The sequence below is a fragment of the Apium graveolens genome, chromosome 11 (genome assembly GCF_009905375.1).
Source record: "Apium graveolens cultivar Ventura chromosome 11, ASM990537v1, whole genome shotgun sequence".
In the NCBI taxonomy this organism is placed as follows: Eukaryota; Viridiplantae; Streptophyta; class Magnoliopsida; order Apiales; family Apiaceae; genus Apium; species Apium graveolens.
In genome coordinates, this window is record NC_133657.1 from 86,113,046 (window position 1) to 86,134,206 (window position 21,161).

A 21,161-nucleotide genomic window follows, 5' to 3' on the forward strand; every position below is an offset into this window, starting at 1 on the left:
AATGGTTTGTGTAGCATGTAGCATGTAGCATGGGCTACTAAAATTTATAAATTTGGAACATTTTGATTGATATAGTTGTTGTGAATGTATGGATTCACCACTATAACAAACTGAAATCCAATCAAAACAAACCAAAATTATGAAAATTTGTGCATGTATCCATCATAAAAAAATCATTTTTATAACATTGATAAATCCATGTATTCACACAAATTTTATCAATTAATTAATTGGCTTAAAATTATAATTTTTCGCACTTATGGTATACCCATGAACATATAATACTCCCTCCGTTTTAATATAACTGTCCACTTTTTAAAAAAATTAGGCATATTAAAAATCTCTAACATTGTTAATAAAGTTATACTCCCTCCATCTCATATTATGTGTGCCGTTTTAATAATCAATGATTATATTATTAGAATTTTGACCGCAAATTATACTTGATATATAATTAAATAAATGTCAAAACTTATATCATTAGAAAATATATTTTATTCTCTTTTAAATATATTTTTCAATATAATATGTAAATTTATCTTAATTATCAGTTAAATATGATCAACTTGTCTATATAATAATCGAAAGAGTACACATAATATGAGATGGAGGGAATATTAGTTATCATATTTATTGCATTAACTACATTAAGTGCACCATTATTTAAGGTAGAGAGTTAATCTTGGAAATGAAACCGGTCATACAATATTTGTGTGTGATGTAGAAACCTGGCAAAATGGGTCTGGATCCGAAAAACCGAATCGAAATTTATGGAACCGAGATTCGATACGAGATCCGAATTATATAATCCGATAATTATCTGAAAATCAAATTAAACTAATCCGAAAATTATCCGAACTGAAAATTAATCGAAATGATCTGAAATAATAGATCCAATTATAAATTAGAACCGAACAAAACCGAGTCATTTATTATCAGAACTGAATGTGATCTGAAATAAGCAAAATTGATATTTAAAAGTATTTTATGTTTATGATAATATTATTATTTAATCATAATATTTTGTAAAAGTACAATATATTATATTAAAAATACTTTTTTAATAAATACATATTTTTTAAGTCTCATAAATTAAAAAATTGAATAAGTTATGATCCAAAAATATCTAAACTGAATTTAATCCGAACCGAATTTGTCTGATTTTTACCATAATTTCATCCGTTTTAAATCCGAAGAAGACCCAAACCAAATTATATTTGATCCGATTGATTTCCAATTATATCATATTTCAAATGTGGAACCGATCCGAAATTGATCCGATCCGAAATTGATCCGATTATCCGATTTGACAGATTTATATAGAATTCATCTTAAAAATAAGAATTAAACTTTATACTAATTTGAATAGTGATATTAAAAATGTAGGTGGACAACTCTATTGAAACAATTTTTTTTTAAGAATGAATAATTAGTTTGAAATGGAGAGAGTAGTAAAATTATTAATAATTTTCCTTGTCGGTACTGTACCATAAATTGTGTAGTAGGTACTATGGTCCCTTACTGCTACATCTTGTTGAAAAATTAAAGTTTGTTGGTGGTGGCAAGACAATGGTCTCAGGTGATTGTCAACATTGAGGCCCCAGTAGGCAGGTGGAACCATTTTTCTTCCCTGTACCTTAATTTTTATTTTAAATAATACATAAATGTGCCTTTACTAGCTATATATATATATATTGCAATTTGCCAGTTGCCACTTGCAAACTAATAAATGAACATGTTCAATAGTGCGAGGCCGAGTAAGTAAATTGTACTAATATTGTATTTATTTTTCTATTTACAACTTAGCTTAAATTTTAAGCCTTAAATAATACTAACATTAGTTATAATAGGTTAAAATAAATATTTATGATTTTCGTTTATCAAAGATTAACTTTTTATTAATTTAATTCTAAAGTTTTATAGCTTATATAATAGTTTTGTAATGGCCCGTTTGGGAAACTGAATTTTATTTGAAATTCTGAATTTGATCAAATAAATTGTTTGAGAATTTGAATTTTGATTTCATTTGAAATAGAACATTCAAACATTAGTATAAATACGAGAATTTAAAATGACAACTCAAATCTTGTCATTTGAAATCCTTAATTTAAAATGAAATGTAAGTTTACAGACGACTTCTAAGTGAATTCTATATATATCTCGTTAAAAATTATTATCAAGAAGATCTTTTGATATGTTCAATAGTTTTAAGTTAGGATTATTTTTTTCATGTACGTAGAAGTATCAAATTGATGCATGAAATGTTTAACTGGTATTATTTCTTATATATATGTATGTCTTTTAGTTTACAAAATTAGTGGAATATTTTTATTAGTAATATTAAAATAATTATGTTGTTTTTAAAGTACCCACTTGTCTTCTTTACGTTGAAGAACGAGAGATTGACAAGGCTGACATAAAATATGGTTTATAAATAAATTTAAAAATAATAAAAATATAATGTTTAAATTTTAAAACAAAAAAGTTAAAAATAAATTATAAAATTATATTTTATAATAACCTTAAAATACATATAAATAAATTAGTGAAAATATAATGAAGTAATTAGGTAGTGAATAAATACACCTGGGAGGTGTGGGTGAGGTTAAATAGTAATTGACTCGCTCTGTGTTTTGTTTTTGCGATCTGGTGTACTTTTCCGGTCACCAAATGGAGTGAAACAAACGGTTGATGATTAATTTTCCCCCTCATCTGTAGTAATTATAAGCCGGTTCTCTTAAATTGTGAAAACCTTGCATGTGAGTGTGAGCTATCGGCTGTCCTGTCGGTCACATTTTTCACGATTGCACTTTTTAATTCAAGTAGTACATTGTTAAGCATTTAACCGCGCCTTCAATACATTTGCACTTTAAAAATTCAGAATTTCCTAACTTTATCTACACACTTGTAAATATTATTTATGGTTGGAAGCAAACACCATGACACTTTGTCAGAATTCTTGATCAAGAATGGATCAAGTAGAAACTTCCGACTGTCCAATTCAAACTCATGTTTCCTTAGCCTCTATACATTAGGGTAATTACCAATTAATCAACTTAGACAAAACACATACAATGCACACAGTACATTGAAACAAACTATTACTGTCTACGCCAACATGTTTATATGCATCTTCTTTAGTAGCACTGAAGATAAATAACAAGGCGACGACATAATGCGCACAAAAAAAAAAGGAACAAGGATATACTGGGGGCAATCACAACTCACAACCATAAACTACTGGTCCACATAGTAAACATAGCTATAAAAAAAAAACAAGGCACATCCAGTGTACTAATATATGGTATCAAGTCCAAGTATAGCCTATCTATTCTTATAGTAGAACTCGCATGATTGATTTCACTTTGAATTAAGAAGGAAAGCACACAATTGACCCCATATAGAAAAACGCAGCTTAAGGTTTATAATTTTTGGCAATAATATATTTAACTATACTGGTACGTAAACCTTGAACCTAAATAAATCCTCAACTAATGTGAGATTGCTGAAGAGTGCACCTGATGTGGCAACAGAAGCCAGCTAATACAGGCTGTCAAGTTGCTGGCATTTCTGTTATAACATAATAGAATTAGTTAGTATATATGTGAGGTTATCTAGTGAGTTAAGTCAAGTTTGTGGTGAATATTCTTATATTCAGATCATCATGTAAACAAAACAATTAACATTCATTCTCTCAAAATTATATACTGTATAATCATGGTCATCTTCTACATTCTTTGTGTTCTTTATTCTTGATACTTGTATATCAATTGTATCTGTAAAACTGTCATGGTATCAGAGTAAGGTTTGATGAAATTACAGATCAATTGAAGCTACAAATCAATTCAGAGATATAAAGATCATACATCAAAACGATGTATTCTTATGCTGCTGCTGTCAACAACTCCACTACTAATGCTTCCGCATCTACATCTACAATGGCATCATCTTCGTCTACAACAATCGACATCAATCATCCGTACTATCTCTCATCATCTGATCATCCAGGTTTGGCTTTAGTTACTAAAGCACTTACTGAACAGAACTATCATCACTGGAGTAGATCTGTTAGAATTGCCTTGTCTGCTAAATTGAAACTAGGTTTTATCGATGGTACTCAATTGAAACCAGCTTCTACTTCCAATCAGTATGCTTTGTGGATGAGAAGTAATGATCTAGTGATTTCATGGTTTTTTGAATTCTATATCTACTGAGATACGTAAAAGTGTAGTGTATATGCACACAGCTAAACAGATTTGGGATGATTTATCTGCAAGGTTTGCTCAAACTAATGTGCCTAGGTTATTTTAGTTGAAGAAAGATTTGTCATCTTTAACTCAAGGAAATAAGTCTATAACTGCCTATTTTACTGAATTTATAGGCTTAATGGATGAATTAGATACTCTGTCTCCTATTCCTAGATGTATCTGTGCAACTAGTAATTGTGCTTGTGGAGTGTCTCAAAAGCTTGATCAATATGAGCAGATGAATAAGTTGAGTCAGTTCCTTATGGGACTCAATGATCAGTTTATCAATACTAGGGGCCAGATTTTGCTTATGAATCCTTTGCCAGATCTTGGACATGCTTACTCTATGTTGTTGCAAGAAGAGAATCAGAGAGATTTCTCTAAAATAGGAGTATCTGAGAGTATGGCAATGAATGTCAGATTTCAGCAACAGAATGTTGGAAATAAGAACAAGCTTCCAAAGAAATCTGCAGATGCAAATGTTTTGTGTGAATACTGTAATCTCACAGGACACACTAAAGAGAAGTGTTTTGCTCTTCATGGATATCCTGAATGGCACAGAATGTATGGTCAACCAAAGCCAAAACCTAAGTCTAATGGTAAAAAACCAGTGGTTACAAATAGTGCTCATGCTGTCAAAACTGATGCAGTGTCTGATGACAATTCTTCTTTGTCTGACAAACAATGTCAGCAGATAATTAACATGCTTCAAGCACAAATTAAAGCTAAGCAAGGTACTATCACAAATGCATCAGCTAATGCTTCCTGGATACAATCTAGTCACACTGAGGTCTCTCCTGTGACAGGTAATCACACTCTATCCTCATCTATCATTCTAGCTGGTCAAGTGGGATTTAATAATCCTATGAATACATGGATAATAGATTCAGGAGCAACTAATCATATCACACCTTATCTATCCATTCTTATAAATGCTCAACCACTAAATTCAGAATTGTATTTACCTAATGGTCAGAGTACTAAGGTCACTTACATTGGAGATGTTATACTATCATCTGAGCTGATTCTTAAGCAAGTGTTATATGTTCCTCAATTTCAATGTAACTTGCTTTCTATATCAAAATTTGCTGAAGATAATTCCTGTTCTGTCCAATTTTCTGTTTCTAAGTGCCTTATGCAGGACCATGTTTCACAGAGGATGAAGGAGATTGGTGAGTTAGATGGTGGCCTGTATAAGCTTCATACTGACAGAATTACTCATATTTCTGCCATGGCTGTGATAAATGAAAAGAATCATGTTCTTCAGTGGCACAATAGACTTGGTCATCCTTCTGCTATAGTCTTAAGTCACCTTCCTGTCATTTCTAGTAAAACCATAGATCTTGACACTTGTGATATTTGTCATTTAGCTAAACATCACAGACCTAGTTTTCCTGTTAGTCATTCTAGAAGTTCAACTTATTTTGATCTAATTCATTGTGATGTTTGGGGGCCTTACAAGCATTGTACTCATGATAATTGTAAATACTTCCTTACCATTGTTGATGATTGTTCAAGATGTACTTGGTTGTTTCTATTCAATGACAAATCTCAAGTTTCTCTTTTACTGAAAAATTTCATTCAATATGTTCACAATCAGTTCAATGTTCTTGTTAAAATTCTCAGATCAGACAATGGTACTGAATTTGTCAATAATGATCTAAAAACTCATCTGAATAGCTTGGGAATTGTTCATCAAACTAGCTGTGTTAATACTCCTCAGCAAAATGGTATTGCTGAGAGAAAACATCAACATTTGTTGAATATAGCCAGAGTTTTTAAACTTCAATCAAATGTTCCAATCTATTACTGGGGTGATTGTGTCTCTGCTGCTTGTCATGTCATTAATCTCACACCTACAAAAGCTTTGCGTTATAAAACTCCTTATGAGATTTTGTTTCAAAAACCTCCAGATTATGAGCATCTCAAATCTTTTGGGTGTTTATGCTATATCAACAGTTTCTCTCATGACAAGTTTGCTCCTAGAGCACTTAAATGTGTTTTTCTAGGTTATCCTTTCAATAAGAAAGGATACACTGTTGTTGATTTGCTCACCAAAAAGAGATACTATACCAGAGATGTCATTTTTGTTGAAACAGATTTTCCTTTTACCACCATACAGTCTGATTTGTCAAACACTGAACTGTTTCCTTCTCCTTCTTGTTCTTCTGAATCAACTGATATTATTCTATCAGTTCCTGATCTTTCTACAAATACTCAGCCTGTTACATCAGATACCATTGTTACTGATACTTCTGTCACTCAATCAGTTACAAATCCAGATACTATAGTTACAAGACCAGCAAGACAAAGAACAATTTCTTCTCAACTTAAGGGCTATACAGGGTTACCATCTCACATTCTTACCAATCTTCAAGACTCCTCCACACACATGGTTTCAGGTACTTCTCTTCCTTCTTATCCTTTACACAAATACACCTCATTTGCTGCTTTCACTCCTTCATATTCCCATTTCTTAACTGCTACTGCTCAAACACATATACCTTATACCTTTAAACAAGCCGTTACAGATACTAATTGGCTTGCTGCCATGAAGTTAGAATTGAGTGCTCTTGAACTCAATCACACCTGGGAAATTATTCCTAAACCAACAGATAAACATATAGTTGATTGTAAATGGTTGTTCAAGGTAAAGTATTTGCCTAATGGGTCATTTGAAAGATATAAGGCAGGATTAGTTGCTAGAGGTTTCAATTAAAATTTATGGATTGGATTATTTTGAAACCTTTGCCCCTGTGGCTAAAATGACAACAGTCAGATTACTCATTGCCATTGCTGTCTCTAAAGGTTGGTCCATTTCTCAATTAGATGTTACAAATGCATTTCTCCATGGTGATTTGTATGAAGAGGTGTATATGAAATTACCTCCAGGATATTTGCAGCTATCTTCCCTACCTGTTGTTCAGCATATCTATGATCCTACTGCTTATGTTTGCAAGCTTAGAAAATCTTTATATGGGCTCAAACAGGCTCTCAGGTGCTGGTTTTCCAAATTTTCTAATGCTCTTAAATAATATGGTTTTATTCAGTCACACTCAGACAACAGCTTGTTTACATTCACTTTGTCAGGAGATTTTGTGGCTGTTTTGGTATATGTAGATGATATTCTTATTACTGGTACCTCTTCTACTCCTATTCAACAAGTTAAGGATCATTTGGCTAAATCCTTCAAGCTAAAAGATTTGGGTAATCTGAAATATTTTCTTGGTATAGAGGTGGCCAGAAACTCTAGTGGTGCTTATTTGCATCAATACAAGTATACTCTTGATATACTCACTGATACTGGTTTTCTTTCCTGTAAGCCTTCCAAAGTTCCTATGGAGCAAAATCATACTTTACAGGATTCTCAGAGTGCTCTTCTTTCTCCTTCTGATGGTTCTGCTTACAGAAGATTAGTTGGCAGATTATTATATCTTACTGTGACAAGACCTGACTTGTCTTATCCTGTTCAAGCACTTTCTCAATTTCTGGCTTCTCCTAAGACTGATCATTTAGATGCTGCATACAAGGTGGTTAAATATCTTAAGGGTACTCTAGGTCAAGGTCTATTTATGCCTGCTTCCAACCCTTGTACTCTTCAAGCTTTCTGTGACTCAGATTGGGCTGGCTGCAAAGAATCTAGACATTCCCTTACTGGATATTGTTTGTTGTTTGGTCATTCTCTTATCTCTTGGAAATGCAAGAAACAACCTACTGTATCTAAGTCCTCAGCTGAGGCTGAGTATAGAAGTATGGCTGATTCTTGTTGTGAAATTACCTGGTTATTAAATCTGTTTCATGTTTTTGGTATTGACACTCTCACTCCTGTCACCCTGCATTGTGACAGTAAATCTGCTCTCTACATTGCTTCCAATTCTGTGTTTTATGAACGTACGAAGCACATAGAAATTGATTGTCATCTTGTTCGAGAAAAGCTTCAACAGGGCATAATCACTACCTCACATATTTCTACTACACTGCAACCAGCTGACATGTTTACTAAGGCATTGCCTTCTGCATCTCTGCATTTATTTTGCGGCAAGTTGGGAGTTTGTAACCTCTTTTAAACCTCCAACTTGAGGGGGGCTGTTACAGATACTAGTGCTAGTGAGATTGCTGAAGAGTGCACCTGATGTGGCAACAGAAGCCAGCTAATACAGGCTGTCAAGTTGCTGGCATTTCTGTTATAACATAATAGAATTAGTTAGTATATATGTGAGGTTATCTAGTGAGTTAAGTCAAGTTTGTGGTGAATATTCTTATATTCAGATCATCATGTAAACAAAACAATTAACATTCATTCTCTCAAAATTATATACTGTATAATCATGGTCATCTTCTACATTCCCTGTGTTCTTTATTCTTGATACTTGTATATCAATTGTATCTGTAAAACTGTCAACTAATCATCTGAAAAGAGCAAAATTTTATTATAAAAATATCTCAGGAACCAAAACGATGATAAAATTATATAAGACTTCTAAAACGAAAACAAAATTATCAAAATGAAGATGGACTAGTTAATCATATTCGGGGCTTTCGAATGACAGTGGTACTCATCATCAGTTGCTCCAGCACTCTCCGTCTTTCTTGATTCTGATGTACTTTATTCTCTTCCTAGCGGGTTTAAATATTGTGCGTGGGAGGACTGTGATTATGACTAACAATATAAGGGGTCGTTTGTTTCGGCTAATTCTGATATCAGGTATGGGTTTCGTTCATTCCAAACCCATACCTGGTGTTTGGCTGATTATTTTTAAAATCTAATACCCATTTCTTATACCCGTCTGGAATCAGTTTTGATACCCTAGTAGGGAGGTGGGTTTGAGAGAAGGGTATGATGTATCAAAATAAATTTCATTATTACATTACTTATAAAGTTAAATACAATCTTAAAACATATATCTTAAATATCATATTTAATTTTAAATAAGTTATGCTTATTTTTAATTAATACAAATATTTTTATTTACTTTAAAAATTATAAATTAACATTAAAATTTAAATTTATAATTTTCTAATCACTTATATTTAATTATTTTTTGTTTGTAAGTTGTATAACAACTTAAATTTGACATATGTAATATATAAAAGTTTAATTCAATCAATAAATCAAAAATATTTAAATGAAACATATTTCATACAAGCACCGAACCAAACACTTGATATCAAGAATGATTCCTCAATCTCATACCAGCCTAACCCATTCCTTATTCCAAACTCATACCATCTTCTAAACCAAACTACCCCTAAATAATATCGTAGGCATTTGGCACAGTACAACTTTCATTGACACGTATCTTTGCTTCACATGTCAGTCACATCTTCCATATTAGCCAATTCACATTTGTAGTAACATCTTTGACGCGCTATTCGTTTCAGATATTTTGTTCCGTACTTTTTCCAAACCCATTGCTCCAATTCAAACTCTGCAGCTAGCACTCACAATCTTCATCACTTCATTCAGTTTGTCCTTTGGTTCGAAGGATTTCCTATTTCTCTTCGGACATGGTTTGGTAGGCCTTGTGCCTGTTCAGCTATGAAGGGTTTTGCATAAGAAAAATCATTCTTTGGAATATCATCGAGATTTCCATGTGTATTCAATGAAGACAAATCAGGATTGGCATCTGATAAATCACACGAAAGACAGGACGAGGATTTTCCAGAGTAGAATCACTAGCATATTTATTGTCCATGGGTTGTGCAACTGCTGCTGGAAAATGTGGATATTGAGCCCCACATTGTCAAGTCATTTTGAGCCGTTATTGAGTGGGTGTCGCTTGGAGCATGTTCTCCTCCGTGAGAGCTTTCCGAGGCACTTTGAAACACTCAAAATGGTTAAGAGATGAATGAGATACGATCATTCAAAGTTGGTCCCTTGAAGGTGAAATTGTAGATATGAAAACTTGTATCCCACATTGAAATGGAAAAGGAGTTTCTATTGCTTTATATAGCACAACACTTTAGTAGTGTTTAAAAGTGTTAGTAAGATGTTGCTCCATCTCCCACGTGCGCGCGCAGGGAGGGTGCAAATTATGGGATTTCGAGGGGTAATCCTAGGCTTGCGAAGCCTTCGGGCTTGCCCGTGTGTGTGACGTGCGGACACGAATGTAACAGAAAATTGGCCTGAATAATCACGGACTAGTTTTGCTAATTTATTTTTCCACTGGGCTTGGGCTCTTAAATAAATATTCATTATTCATTATTTATTTTATAAATATGAATTGATTTGCCCGTTATAATTCGATTCAATTACAGATAATAATTGACTCTCAAATTAAATTTAATTAACGCGTTTAATTAAATAAGAGAAGTAGTACACACGTTTCTCTAAGCATATATATTTTCGCTATAGGGTTTAGGGTTTACTAACTCAGAATACACAGTCGTCCTCTAAAACACAAACCCTACCTCTCTCTCTCTCGGTGATAGTTTCGTACCCGTTCAAACTCGCTGAAAGTGCTCGTTATCCGTAACGTCGCCGCTGCCTCGTTTTATCCTGGGAAGCTATCGACTCACATATACGGTGAGAGGCGAAATAGTTTTAAGGAGACAGTTTCAACTGGACTCGAGGATCTCCCTTTGTTTATATCCTTTCTTTCTCTGTTTGATTTCGTTTACTCACGCACACACTTATTTGATTTATATGTATTAATCGCAGATTGTATTCACAATCTTAAAGCTATTTTTATCTTATACATCTGTATCTACTTGTTTTGTTGAGTAACAGATCGATGGAGAACCAAACTGTGAACGATCCGATGAACATGACGACTGATCCCAACGCACAGATCCCTGGATCTGATGGGGTTCACCAGCAGGCGATTAACCCTAACGCACAGATCGTACGATCTGATGGGGGTCAAGCACCTGTTGGACATGTGCCTTCGGGACATGTGCCTGTGGGACACATTGTCATTGGACAGTTTAGTGTTCCTCTTGGACAGATATCGGCAGGATTCACTCCTCCGATCAAACCTGCGGTGCCTACTGGTATGCATACACCTGTGGTACAGACGCACGTACCATATGTTCCACCTGTGGTGCCTGCTGAACCTGTTATGCCAACTGTGCCTGCTACACATGCTGAAAAACCTGAGAAGTTCAACGGAACGAACTTCAAACGTTGGCAACAAAAGATGCACTTTTATCTGACCACGTTGCATATGGATCGCTTCCTTAAGGAAGAACCACCGTTGCTCACTGCTGAGAGTAACATGCAGACTGTGTATGCTGCTGATGCTTGGAACCACTCCGACTACATCTGTCGGAACTATGTGCTAAATTGTCTGTCTGACTCGTTGTATAACGTATACAGCGCGAAGCCAACAACTAAGGTCTTATGGGAGTCACTTGACCATAAGTATAAAACCGAGGACGTTGGGGCAAAGAAGTGGATTGTTGGCCGCTTTCTTGATTATAAGATGGCAGACTCTAAGACTGTGGTCAGTCAGATGCAGGAACTGCAGGTGATCATTCATGACATTCATGCTGAGGGAATGGTCATAAGTGAGTCTTTCCAAGCCGCTGCTGTTATTGAAAAGCTTCCACCTGGATGGAAAGATTTCAATAACTACCTTAAGCACAAGCAAAAGGAGATGTCTATGGAGGATCTTATTGTTAGACTTCGTATTGAAGAAGTCAGCAGAGGGTCCGAGAAGAAAGTTAATATTGCCACTGAGAAGGCAAACATGGTGGAGCATGCTCAAAGCTCCAAGCCCAAGAAGACCAATTCTGGTAAAGGGGCAAAACTGGCACCCAAGGGAGGCATTTCGAAGTCAAAATTTCAAGGGAAGTGCTACAACTGTGATAAAGTTGGTCATAGGTCTTCTGACTGCAAGAAGCCCAAGAAGCCCAACAAGAAGAAAGAAGCAGACATGGTAGAGAATATCTCCAAGAAGATGGGTGATATAGACCTCTGTGATACGGTCTCTGAAGTGAACCTGGTCGGTTCTAATCCACGTGAATGGTGGATTGATACTGGTGCTACTAGGCATGTTTGCTCAGACAAGGCGATTTTTTCTAGCCTCAAAGCTTCCGATGCTGGTGAGAAGCTCTACATGGGGAATTCAGTAACTTCTACCATTGAGGGTGAAGGCACGGTGATCCTGAAGATGACCTCCGGGAAGAATCTGACTTTGAAGAATGTACTTAATGTGCCTGATATTCGCAAGAACCTTGTGTCTGGTTCTTTGTTGAATAAGCATGGCTTTTGCATTGTAATAGAGTCAGATAAAGTTATTTTGTCTAAGAGTGGTATGTTTGTAGGCAAGGGTTATTTAACCGATGGGCTTTTTAAGTTCAATGTAATGTCCGTTAAGGACAATAATGAAATGAAGAATTCTTTTGCTTACTTGCTTAAGTCTCCTAATTTATGGCATGCTAGATTAGGACATGTAAATTATGACACTTTACGACGTTTAAATGCAAAAGAATACATACCTAAACTTACTATCGATTCAAAACATAAGTGTGAGACTTGTGTTGAGGTAAAATTAACGAGATCATCATTTAAACGTGTGGAAAGGAACACCAAAGTGCTAGACCTAATACATAGCGATATATGTGATTTAAAATTCGCTCCAACAAGAGGAGGAAACAAGTATTTTATTACATTCATTGATGATTGTACAAAATACTGCTATGTATATTTGTTGAAAAACAAAGACGAAGCTATAGATAAATTTAAAATCTATAAAGAAGAAGTTGAGACACAACAGACTGAGAAAATAAAAACGATACGAAGTGATCGTGGAGGTGAATATGTTGAACCATTTGGGGAATTCTGTTCACAACATGGTATAATCCATGAGGTCACTGCACCATACTCCCCTCAGTCAAATGGTGTGGATGAAAGGAAGAATCACATTCTGAAAGAGATGATGAATGTGATGTTGTTAAGCTCTGGGCTTCCACAATCGATGTGGGGAGAAGCCATCTTAAGCGCAAATAATATTTTAAATATTACGATGCACAAGAATAATGATGTAAGTCCTTATGAAATGTGGAAGAAAAAGAAATCAAGTTACCAACACCTGAAAGTGTGGGGGTGCCCTGCAAAGGTACCGATCCCTACACCGAAGAAGGTGAAGATATGTCCTAAGACTGTGGATTGTATCTTCATCGGATATCCTCCACACAATACTGCATATCGGTTTCTTATTCATGAATCCAAGATTCCTGATATTCAAAAGAATACCATTATGGAATCAAGGAATGCCTCATTCTTTGAGATGATGTTTCCCTGTAATCCAGGAAACCAACAACCTACGACGTATAAACGATCTCATGAGTCTGTAGATTATGATAATGAGAGTGACGAAAGTGAAGACGAAAATATGGGGTAGTGAAAAGGAGCAAAAGACAACGAACAGAGAAATCTTATGGGTCTGATTTTATGACTTATTTGCTCGAAGAAGGTGACCCAAAAACCTATAAGGAGGCGGTTACCTCACCTGATGGACCTATGTGGAAAGAGGCCATCAAGAATTAAGTTGATTCAATTATGCAGAATCATACTTGGGAATTAGTGGACTTGCCAACTGGTTGCAAACCATTAGGTAGCAAGTGGATTTTTAAGAAGAAGTTGAAAACTGATGGCACTATTGATAAGTATAAGGCCAGACTTGTGATTAAAGGATACAAGCAACAAAAATGCCTTGATTACTTTGATACATATTCTCCTGTAACGAGAATAACGTCCATAAGGATGATGTTTGCTATTGATGCAATGTGTAATCTAAATGTACATCAAATGGATGTGAAAACAACTTTCCTAAATGGAGACATAGATGAGGAAATCTACATGGAACAACCCGAAGGGTTTGTTATCCCAGGACAAGAAAGAAAAGTCTGTAGATTGGTGAAATCATTGTATGGTTTGAAGCAAGCGCCTATGAAATGGCATGAATAATTTGATGAGGTCGTACTGGCCAATGGCTTCAAAATTAAAGAATGTGATAGTTGTGCCTATTACAAGGATAACGAGAGTGGCTATGTCATGATGACACTATATGTAGATGATCTACTTATTGCCGGAAACAATGATAAAGTGATCAAATCTACCAAGGAAATGTTGAAATCAAGATTCGATATGAAAGACACGGGACTAGCAAATGTAATTCTGGGAATTCAAATTTCTAGAACATCAGAGGGTCTCACATTAAGTCAACCATATTATGTTGACAAGATCCTTGAGAAGTTTCTTAAGGATGACTTTGAGAAAGCTAGGACACTTGTGGATATGACTTTGCACCTATCCAAGAACAAAGGTGTAGCCGTTTTCCAATTGGAATACTCGAGGATAATTGGTAGTCTGATGTACCTCATGAGCTGTACAAGACCAGACATTGCATACTCAATTAACAAGTTGAGTAGGTTTACGAGTAATCCGTGAGCTGATCACTGGAAAGCGATCATAAGGGTACTAAGGTACTTGAGGGGAACTCGAGACTATGGACTGCACTATGGAAGATACCCAGCAGTATTAGAAGAATATACTGACGCAAACTGGATATCTAGTAAGAAGGAACTTAAGTCTACGAGTGGCTATGTGTTTACATTAGCTGGAGCGGCAATATCATGGAAATCCTCAAAACAAATGGTGATAACTCATTCCACGATGGAAGCTGAGTTTGTGGCACTAGATAAATGCGCCGAAGAGGCTGAATATCTACGTCAGTTTTTGGAGGATATTCCAAGATGGCCAAAGCCTGTAACTGCAATAGGGATTCACTGTGATAGTCAATTCGTTATTGGCAGAGCACAGAGCACGATGTATAATGGAAAATCTCGTCATATACGACGATGACACAGTTCCATTAGACAATTGATCTCAACCGGAATTATCACTATTGACTATATACCGTCAAAAGATAATATCGCGGATCCACTAATCAAAGGGTTATCAAGAGAAGTGGTTGAGAAATCAGCGAGAGGGATGGGCCTTAAGCCTATTGCTTAACGGCATCATGGTGGACACCCAACCATTGCTGACTGGAGATTTCAAGAACTTGGTTCAATGGGCCAACTAAATCATGATGAACAAATCACTGTGGGGGTAACCCCTGGCCTGTTCCTATGATGAGGAAACAGTGAGACCCGTAAGGTACGAGGTTGAGCTTTGAGCTTTTAATGATCTTTGATGAATACATGGAGTTCAGGAGTGAACGCATGGAATTCAGTTGAATAAATATGGGTTACTCTATAAGATAAAGATCACCTATGTGGGAGAGAAGTGGGGCCGCTTTAAAGGAGAATTGCGAGGCACAATTCTCTAGAAACTCCTGCAAAACCAGGACGATGTTCCATGGCCAAAATGGACATACTCATGAGAGCTGAACGAGTCAGAAACGATATAGTGATAAGTATATCATCGTTTACACAAACGGTCGAACAGTTCAAGGACAAGCACGTCTACTATCTACCAGTAAAGTCGGTATGCTTAGTCGAGCGAAGGTTCAAGGAGCATTCTCTATCTATCGTATGCTATATCTGATCGAAGAAACTATCACTAAGTCAAACTCCATGTCTGTCTGTCTGGTGTGTGCTACTGAAATATCAATCTCATCCATGTGGGGGATTGTTGGAAAATGTGGGAATTGAGCCCTACATTGTCAAGTCATTTTGAGCCGTTCTTGAGTGGGTGTCGCTTGAAGTATGTTCTCCTCCGTGAGAACTTTCCGAGGCACTTTGAAACACTCAAAATGGTTAAGGGATGAATGAGATACGATCATTCAAAGTTGGTCTCTTGAAGGTGGAATTGTAGATGTGAAAACTTGTATCCCACATTGAAATGGAAAAGGGGTTTCCATTGCTTTATTTAGCACAACACTTTAGTAGTGTTTAAAAGTGTTAGTAAGGTGTTGCTCCATCTCCTACGTGCGCACGCAGGGAGGGTGCAAATTGTGGTATTTCGAGGGGTAATCCGAGGCTTGCGAAGCTTTCGGGCTTGCCCGCGTGTGCGACGTGCGGACACGAATGTAGCAGAAAATTGGCCCGAATAATCACAGACTAATTTTGCTAATTTATTTTTTCATTGGGCTTGGGCTCTTAAATAAATACTCATTATTCAGTATTTATTTTATAAATACGAATATGAATTGATTTGACAGTTATAATTCGATTCAATTACGGATAATAATTGACTCTCGAATTAAATTTAATTAACGCGTTTAATTAAATAAGAAAAGTAGTGCACATGTTTCTCTAAGCATATATATTTTCGCTATAGGGTTTAGGGTTTACTAACTCAGAATAAACAGCCATCCTCCAAAACACAAAACTTACTTCTCTCTCTCGGTGATAATTTCGTACTCGTTCAAACTCGCTGAAAGTGCTCGTTATCCGTAACGCAGCTGCTGCCTCGTTTTATCCTGGGAAGCTATCGACTCGCACATACGGTGAGAGGCGAAATAGATTTAAGGAGACAGTTTCAACTGAACTCAAGGATCTCCCTTTGCTTATATCCTTTCTTTCTCTGTTTGATTTCGTTTACTCACGCGCACACTTATTTGATTTATATGTATTAATCGCAGATTATATTCACAACTGCAACATTGGAGAAGCATTGATCTTCTCCACTGGGGTTTACAGAATGAAAAGGATAATCAAAAAAGGGCTTAAACGGGGACTCAGTTGCAAATAGGAACATTAGTCCATCGTCAGTAAAGCTGCAATTAAAATCCTCGAAAAACACCTGTCCAGGAGTGCTTATAGGGTTCATGGACGAGATATCATTAACACGACACTCATCAAGTAAATTACCATTATTATCAAAACCGGAAGTTGGAGCATAATCATAGTTATAGGTTTCACCCCACAGACCAAGATCATTGTTATATGTTTCATCCCACGAATCGCTATACTCCTTCATATATAGCTTAACTAACTCGGCTGTAGCTACGTAGGGTTTTAACAATATACAACACCACCTTGACCTTAAATGATGGCAATGAGGGTTTATAAAACATAAATTAACAATTTTTTAATGGAGGTACGTGTATCCTTTCTTTCTTTATAATTATTATTACTGTTAATCATTACATCATCCTGAATGAATATAATTACATATCTCTTCAAATTCATTATTTTTCAGGTAATAAAATTTCTATATTAACATGACTTGCATAAAATAAGGTTTTACTATTACGGAAATTTCTCAATTTGTCTGCCAAGTACGTAAATATCTCTACGGGCCACAAAAGGTTGATTCTTTTAGGAGATTATCTTCGAGGCCCATAAAAAAATCTCTGAGGCCCATAATATGCCCCGACTATGATGAAATTACAACTGTGTTTTGATAACTACACTTAGCTACCACAAGTTCACATGAAAATGACTTCCCCGCTACAACTTTTGGTCTAAATTTTTTTTATGTTTTGGCTGCTATTTTACCTAATAATGTCTACCTTATCTTCCACATTCTTTCAAGCCTCGTCTCCAATATTACACCAAAAGCTTCATACTTTAACTTTCTCAATCCGATGCAGCTGTGACGATGCTAGCCATGACCCTGATGGTGACACTAATGGCCTGGCTAGTTTTCCTAATCCATACAATAATGTACTTCAGAATTCGAATACTATTAGGCCACCTCGGCCACGTAGGATCATTTTAGTTAGACATGGACAGAGTGAAGGGAACGTCGATGAGGGCGCCTACACGAGAGTGGCAGATCCTAACATTGCATTAACTGAGAAAGGACTGAATGAGGCTGCAAAATGCGGCCAAATGATTAAGGAGATGATTGAGAAAGACGAGGCAGATGATTGGAAAGTGTACTTTTATGCGTCTCCGTATAAGAGAGCGAGGGAGACTCTACGAAATGTTGGCAAGGCTTTTGGAAGATCCAGGATTGTTGGGCTAAGAGAAGAGCCTCGTTTGCGAGAGCAAGATTTTGGTACTTTAGGTTCACCGAAAATGTTGATATTTTTTTGATAGTTTTAGTTAATTTGTCAAAATTTCAGGTTCTTTTTCTGAACTTTTCTCAGACTGCTTACTTTCGTCTGCTGTGCAGGAAACTTTCAGGACAGGGAACAAATGAAAATTCAAAAAGCTGCTAGGCATCTGTACGGACGTTTCTTCTATCGCTTTCCTAATGGAGAATCAGCAGCAGATGTTTATGATAGAATAACGGGTATGGTTGAGTAATTGCTTGGTTATTTTAACTCTGGTATAGAACTATGACTGATGATAGTACCTTACCTAGAGCTGCAGGATTCAGGGAAACATTAAAAAGCGACATTGACGTTGGACGCTTTCAGCCACCTGGTGAACAGAGTCCAAACATGAACCTGGTGATAGTATCACATGGTTTAACATTGAGAGTTTTCCTAATGAGGTGGTACAAATGGACAGTGACGCAATTCGAAGGACTGCATAATATGAACAATGGAAGCATAGTGGTGATGGAAAGAGGTTATGGTGGAAGGTACATTTTCCTCTAAAATTCCCTCTGTTGGGAAAGTAGAGTACAACATTCTCATAAGAGAATTGGGTTATACTAGTCTGTGACAGTCTCCTGTAGTATGCAGTTTCAGAATAACTAACATATCACAATCTTATCTATGAAAGATACCACATTTTGCATTTAAGCATCATAATTCATCAAATAGAGCATGGCAGAGATTAATCACGTCTTTGCCTACTTGTAGTCTAGGCGATTGAACAGATCTTACTTTCAAAGGACTGCACTAGCGCTTAAAAGAATTTCTAAGACCCGAGTGAGAACTTCAAAGCCCCAAAAAATAATTTGAGAGGATCAAACTTGGGAACTGGGATCATTATTCCGTCGAGGGACCATTAGATAGATTAAATTATCTACATGTCATTTCAAACAAGCACTGAGTCCATCTTTACCAAAAAGCAGAAATCCGAATCACCTAAATTTCTATTCAAGTAACGATGCCTATATATACTATGGCTCAAACTCTCAACCTCTTGTTACCAAGAGAAGAAGGGTATCCACTAGTCTACAATTCTAGAAATTAAACATAAGTCTCCTTGAAAGGCAAAATAAGGAAAGTCAAGACTCTTAAGTCTTAACTCATCTTAGTAGTCTACAAAACCTAAATGTCAGACTTCAAGTCAATTCTTGTTCTACAGATGATGTAGTCGTATTTGGTTTGAATCAATTTTTAGCCACAGTCTTGATACATTACTTGCGATCAAGATATTGTTTACGAGATTCAAAATCTGTAACTACAATTACCCATATATATACAACAGGTACAGCTTATTAATGCATCATACAAAAGAGGAGCTACGGGAGTTTGGGTTGACAGAAGAAATGTTAACTGACCAGGAATGGTAAGAAAACTTGCACCAACTAATCTTAACAGTCTCATCAAACAGCTTACAATTGAATTCTACCTCTTTTTGCTAACTACCTGTGTTCTTTTGATGTGAAATATGAAGGCAGAAAATAGCAAAACCAGGTGAGTTAAATTACGATAGCTTAACGACAGGGCCCTCTTTCTTCACCCACTTTGAAGATGAAGAAAGCATATCCTCCGTCGTGAAATAACTGGTAGGAAAACAAGGAGTTGGATTTTTGTTGTGAAGGCTGATGGATGGGTAATGAGCTTGTTGTTGCACTACCACACCATGAGATATCAGAATGTTGTTGGACACTTGAAACCAATAATATGTTTGTAAATTGTCAAGCTACTTGAGTGGCCATATATATTGTTTGAAAGAGCAACGGAAGTATGGAATGGTGTTCGAAACTTAAAAAAAAATAATTCCAATTTGGAAAAAAAAAAGAGTTCCCATGGAAAGAGGGAACATTTGTGTACAGTGTTGGAAAGTCATACAAACTGCACAAAGATTGCAAAGCTGAAGCTAATGAGCAACCAACAAACTGGTCTAACCAAATACACCAATATATATAACCAAAATGTGTACCTGGTAATAGAGCGACAGGTGATAGTAGTAGAGCACTTGCAATGCGCGAGATTTAAATGTTTCTTTCTGAAATACTTGTTGCATGTCCTTGATGCACAGCAGACCTGGTACGCTGGTCACAAATGTACTTGTTGTCATGGACGTAACAGATTTCATATTTAGACTCTATCTTCCTCTTTACTTCTTATTTATTTTTCAAGTTGAAAAATTATCACATGTTGCAATGGAAAAAAGAAGAGAGGTCTGTGATGACTCTAAAAACTTGCATTAACCATAAAATCATTCACCATGTGTGATAATTATAGACAACATTGATAATTTTATATCGACCTCATGGTTCATGCCAGAACCTAGTATGCTCCCCCACTTCCCAGTTGAAGCCTCGGTTTGTACTAGATATCAATTGGCTTAGGTACATTCCAGTATGTATCTCAACTAATAAAATGGTATATAACTCAGTCCAACCAAATCGAGTGAACATTCTTATCTAGTATCAGTCAAATAAGATAAAGAAACTAGGCATCATTGCATTCTTTGATATCATGTAGTCCCGCTGATCTAGGGAGACAAAATTTTCTCTATGCTAATTTAGCACCACCCTTGCTGTCTATATTACCCTTTTAAAGTTATGAGGTTAGAATGACTTAATAGAGAACATTACAGCCTTAACTAACTGGAGTCGACTAGCATAAGAAAGGAATCTTGTAGAACATTTGAGCACATCTTGGAGTGCCATAATGGCCTGACATATCCACTGAAGAGCTCTCCAGGAAGAAAGATGGTTTCTGTAATCTACCTACATGGTATAAACTGCTTTATTCACTAGAGAGGGCATAATAAGCTTAAACATGGCATGGCTGCTATAATTGTCGAGATACATTTGTAAGCAATGTTAATAAGAGATGGGCTGGAACTCAGTCATGAAATAAGGGGTCTGCACTTTGGGGACAAGTAGAATATCATCATTGATGTTATGATGGAGAACTGTAGTGTGAAAAAAGTCCCCAA

At 36.0% G+C, this 21,161-nt stretch overlaps 1 protein-coding gene across 3 annotated transcripts; it reads left to right on the top strand.

Moving 5' to 3' along the window:
- Positions 1-17,565: 17,565 nt before the first annotated feature.
- LOC141698288 (phosphoglycerate mutase-like protein AT74H) lies at positions 17,566-20,333 on the top strand. 3 transcript variants are annotated; one of them, XM_074502961.1, is made up of 5 exons: positions 17,566-18,156; positions 18,265-18,384; positions 18,465-18,678; positions 19,476-19,556; positions 19,669-20,333. In XM_074502961.1, coding segments are annotated over exons 1-5 (951 nt in total). In that variant the 5' UTR covers positions 17,566-17,621; the 3' UTR covers positions 19,670-20,333. The 3 variants fall into 3 exon arrangements, with proteins under 3 accessions (XP_074359062.1, XP_074359060.1, XP_074359061.1); XM_074502959.1 differs by having other exon boundaries at positions 17,569-18,156; positions 19,665-20,333; XM_074502960.1 differs by having other exon boundaries at positions 17,572-18,147; positions 19,665-20,333.
- The last annotated feature ends 828 nt before the right edge of the window (positions 20,334-21,161 follow it).